This window comes from Nelumbo lutea, chromosome 3 (assembly GCF_056320005.1).
Source record: "Nelumbo lutea isolate HS-2025 chromosome 3, American lotus-T2T, whole genome shotgun sequence".
Taxonomy (NCBI): Eukaryota; Viridiplantae; Streptophyta; class Magnoliopsida; order Proteales; family Nelumbonaceae; genus Nelumbo; species Nelumbo lutea.
This window is the reverse complement of record NC_142686.1, coordinates 49492112-49497023: the sequence shown is the minus strand read 5'-3', so window position 1 is coordinate 49497023 and position 4912 is coordinate 49492112. Positions and strand designations below refer to the sequence as shown.

Sequence of the window (4912 nt, the reverse complement as noted above, 5' to 3'; positions counted from 1 at the left end):
ATACCCATACCCGGTTCAGTTATCTGTGGATTCTGATTGGTTACCGTGCAAGATACTATGCGTGGCCCAGTGAAGAGAGAGGAATTAAGGGGTTGAATTTGATTTAATTAATGGGGGATTATTGATTAATTAATACAATATTAATAAATAAAAAGAGGTGAAAAAACATTAAAAAAAAGGGTAAAGAGAGAGGGAAAAGAGAGGAGAGGGAGGGGACGCCCTGAAGCGGCGCACATGGGAGAGGGTTTGACGCTAGACGACATGCCAACAAAGTCACATGGACTTGATGGGCCCCATCATCTCTCCCGTCCCGATGAATCTCAGCACATGCCTCCAATCGGTTGACTTGTCCGACCCCTCCAACACCTGGGACCCCCCTCCTTCCTTTTGGGCTCAAGAAACAAATGCACACTTAATATATGCTGCCCACGTCAACAATGCTCCCCTTGCCGATTTTTGCCCTCTTTGCATCGCCAAAATTGCTTTTATTTGCTTTTTTTTTTTTTTTTAACTAAAGGTTGTATTTTGGAGTGTTTTTCTAAAGGTTTTATTTTATTTTTTGTATTTTTAAAAGGCAAAAAAAAATGTCGATAAAAAAATTGTTTGATGAAAAAGTTTTATGCGAGTTTTTATAAATTACACCCACTTATTAATTTTTATAAATTTATACTGTTAGAATGATGATTCGGTCCAAGATCAGAATTCTTAAACCCAAAGTACATTTGAGGTAGGTGCTAGTTTGAAATTGATACTAATTTATGAGTATGTATTGATGTATAAAATGATATTTTAAATTTTTATAAGTCTCTAGTGGAATTCAAAAATTTATAATGAGCCTGCGTATAATTTATAACAATACAAAAAAGAAAAATGATAACTTATAAAAAGTTGTAGGGGGGAGAAAACCATACATTCCATTAAGCATTTTACAAATTATTTTCAACGAAAAAGTTGTTCATGAGCCGAGCATTTTTGGAAATTGTTTAAATCAAAATGCACTCACATGGTAGCCTTAAATGGCTTCCATCTCATAATTAACTAATTTGAAAGTGGAAGCTTCCAACTTGATTAAACTCATCAGCTCAGGACAATATCACCACTAATTCTATTAAGTTTAAACTAATTTTTTAATCGGAAAGAAAAAGCAAAATTATTAATTATAATTTATCTGTTCAAAATGAGAAATTTATATATAAGAAGAAAGGAAGAATTAATCGGCGATGAGTTGGAGAAGGGTTGGTTCAAATGTGGGCGATAAAGAGATAGACTAAGCCTAATTATCCAATCCAACCCAACCCAACCCACAAAAAGAGGGAGGGGAGAAGAGACTGAAGGTACCGAAGACAACTGGGCTGTCCACTCGCTTCACCACAATCATTCGCTACTGACGTTAACATGTTGTCACCTTCCCACGGCCACTCTCTCCAAGATCCAGTTAATCATGTTTGTCCACGTGTTTGAATCTCCTCCGCCGATACCCGATAGGGACCCGATACCCGATAGGGACAATGCGCACTCATACTCGTCCATATATTTATACACACTCAGCCAAATGCACCCTCTTCTGAAATTTTATTAACCTCTCTCTCAGAACCCACACCACCAAGTTAACGATAGAAAAAACCGAAAGAAGGCTACGGGACAACCAACGAAAGAGGCCAAAAGTGAGACCTCACTGCCAGGATTTTCATGGAAGTTTGCCGGAAAATGGTGAGCAGGCTCGGAGGCGGGCCTGACGAGTACAGTCTGAATTTCGAAGAGACGGAGCTCCGCCTTGGACTGCCGGGTGGCGGAGGAGGTGGCGATGGCGATACGACTCCCTCGGCAACCAAGATTAATGGTGCCAAGAGAGGGTTCGCTGAGACTGTTGATTTGAAGCTCAACCTTCCCACCAAGGAGTGGGTCTTAGACCCAGCTGAGAAGAAGAATTCACCCAAGGAGAAGAACCTCCTTCCTTGCTCCAATGACCCAGCTAAGCCCCCAGCCAAGTTAGCTCTCTCTTGCCTTTTTCTTTTAGGAAAAATTTTCTTTTTTATTTTTCTTTACATTATTGCATGTCCCTGTGGTGGTGAAAGGTTAAAACCCAAACATCTTTTTCTTTATATATTTTTTTGCATTTTTTCTAAATACAAAAAACTAAAAAAAATTACACTTTTTCACTTTCTTTTTTAAATGGAAAGCTAGTGGGGAAGATTCAAAGAGGACCCAGATCCCAATTAAAACTGTAAAATTAACAATAAGTGTATATATCATATTATTATTATTATTATTATTATTATTATTATTATTATTATTATTATTATTATTATTATTATTATTATTATTATTATTCATCCAAACGATAATGATCCCAACGTTGCATCCAAACTATCAAAATTTTGATTTTTGATATCAAGCAGAGGAGAAGAAAACTAGATCAAACAGACAGAAAAGAAATGATTAAAATATAATAAAATTACGAATCAAAGATAGAAACTTTTCCTTTTGATGCATCCATGACAATGAAGAAATAATTAGAACAGTAGTCACATTAGTATTCTAAGCCTGGAATTTACATTCTTCTTTTACATATAAAATCTGTTTCTACTGCTATATGTCTCGCTATATTTCATTAGTTTCAGTTTCTTGAGCTTTCCTTTGATTGGATATTTCATTAGCAAGCTGTACCAGAATTGGAGCTTGCTAGTTGCTTCATGGTTTCTGTCATCGTAAACCCATAGTAAAAGCGTGTTACTCTAACGTGCACATGGGGGGGATTTCAGGGCGCAGGTGGTGGGTTGGCCACCAGTGCGATCGTTCCGTAAGAACATCCTGTCCGTGCACAAGAGCAGCACGGAGGAGGGTGAAAAGGTTAGCAGCAGCGCAGCTTTTGTGAAGGTTAGCATGGATGGGGCTCCCTACCTTCGTAAGGTGGACTTGAAGATGTACAAGAGCTACCAGGAGCTCTCTGACGCTCTAGGAAAGATGTTCTCCTCCTTCACTATTGGTACGTAATTATCAACCAAGGAGTCAGGATAGAGATCTCTTTATAACAATTTTTGCTTTCTTGCTTTCTTTTTCCTTGCTTACGTCGTCTGTGTTTTCTGTGTTGTTGGCTGAAGGAAACTGCGGGCCACAGGGAATGAAGGATTTCATGAACGAGAGCAAGTTGATGGATCTGTTGAACGGTTCAGAGTACGTGCCAACGTATGAAGACAAGGATGGCGATTGGATGCTGGTTGGCGATGTCCCATGGGAGTAAGTTCTTCGCTCAATTAATAATGCAAAGCTAAGCTTTTACATGAAGCATTGGCCGGGAGCTTGCTGCATGCAGCGAGCGGTCCGTGGCCATGGCAGATGGCACAGCTGCTGGTCGACGAATTGTGGGTGTGGCTAACTCTTGTGTGTTTGGTTTTGATCAGGATGTTTGTGGATTCGTGCAAGCGCTTACGAATAATGAAGGGATCCGAGGCAATTGGGCTGGGTAAGTTCCTGCCTTAGTACACAATTATACTGTGCTTAACTGCTTATTATTTTGTATTGCTAATGGTTGTATAATGTGCCCCTTCAAGCTTCAAGCTAAGCTGTGAGGTTCCTCCCAGGGGAACAACCCTTGCCACCTATAACTGTAGCTTGTCAGTGGTTTCCTAGAGGGAAAATTTACTATTGACAGACTTGTTGCAGAACTGTTGATGACATCCTTCCTTCCACCCTAAAGCCCTTGTTCTCTGGAGCTGGCTTTAGTTTTACTTTTAAGCTTTTGTTATGAAATTTGATTTCCATGTTAAACTATATATATATACATAGCTTATAGAAGAGATGAGATGTGCTGTATTTCTCTTATGGTTAATGTGGGTCTTAATTAATTACTTGAAAATTTCAGCACCAAGAGCTGTGGAGAAATGCAAGAACAGAAGCTGAAGACCTGACCAGCGCCACAGCCTGCTTATTTGATCTCTCAGATTCTGACAAGGGAAATCTGCAAGTAAAATGGGGGGAGATGGGTGGAGCAGGATGGCTTGGTTTTTCTGTACTATGTGGTTTGATTCTATGAACATATAGAAAGATGAGATATTTGTTATGGACAAGAAGCAATAACATTTGAGAGACTTGGGCTATGTCTAGCTAGGTTATTATTAATGGTGTGCTTAATAATCAAACCATATGTTATTGCTGCTGAAGTTGCTGTGTGTTTTCTTAATGGCCTCAATTATATTTCAGCTGTATTTTTCTGTCGAGATTCTTTTTGACATGCTTTGTTTCTGTTTCTTTTTTTTTTTTTTTTTCCATTTTTAAAGAAAGGAAGGAATTAATAACATCAATGAACCAAGTGAAGTAGGGAGCAAGGCCATGTGCATGTTGATGGGGCATTTATTCATCCCAGTAGTCTATATTATTTGTTTATTAGTTAGTTCAGTTATTGTAGAATAATCAATTACTTGCTTGACTAGTGACCATGGTCTATACTGAGTTGATGGTTCTTGATGGGTTGGAACTCTATGCTACGCTTACGAGTAAATTATTAAGGCTTAGCTTTCATGTTGTATTGATTAGTTGTCTCCAACATCAACTCAATTAATTAAACGTTTTAGGTAAATTGCAGATTAAGGCTAGTCTCATTTTAGCACCTTAACTTTAAAACACGTCATTGCAATTTGCAATGTATCTAAATTCTCGAAAACTAATAATTTAGTCCAAAATTGTTAATCTATGTTAGATGGCATTTGAAAGCAAGGTTCAAAGTAGGGGTGATCATGGGCCGGGTTGGGCTTTCTACTTATGATAAGGGTTATAGTTTAGGCCCTGGCTCGGCCTAGCCTAGGGTTTCGAATCTGAAACATAAGCCCAAGCTCAGGTCTATACAGGTCCAGGTCGGGCCAGACCTGTTTCCAGGATAATGTCACTTATATATAAAACATTATATATCTATATA

General features: G+C 38.6%; 1 protein-coding gene across 1 annotated transcript; it reads left to right on the top strand.

Annotated features, from left to right (window-relative positions):
- The first annotated feature begins 1219 nt into the window (after window positions 1–1219).
- LOC148864860 (auxin-responsive protein IAA16-like) lies at window positions 1220–4217 on the top strand. The gene is made up of 5 exons (XM_088978646.1): window positions 1220–1988; window positions 2763–2986; window positions 3102–3237; window positions 3402–3463; window positions 3863–4217. Exons 1-5 carry the CDS (start codon window positions 1690–1692, stop codon window positions 3898–3900), a joined length of 759 nt encoding a protein of 252 aa, XP_088834772.1. The 5' UTR covers window positions 1220–1689; the 3' UTR covers window positions 3901–4217.
- Window positions 4218–4912: the final 695 nt, after the last annotated feature.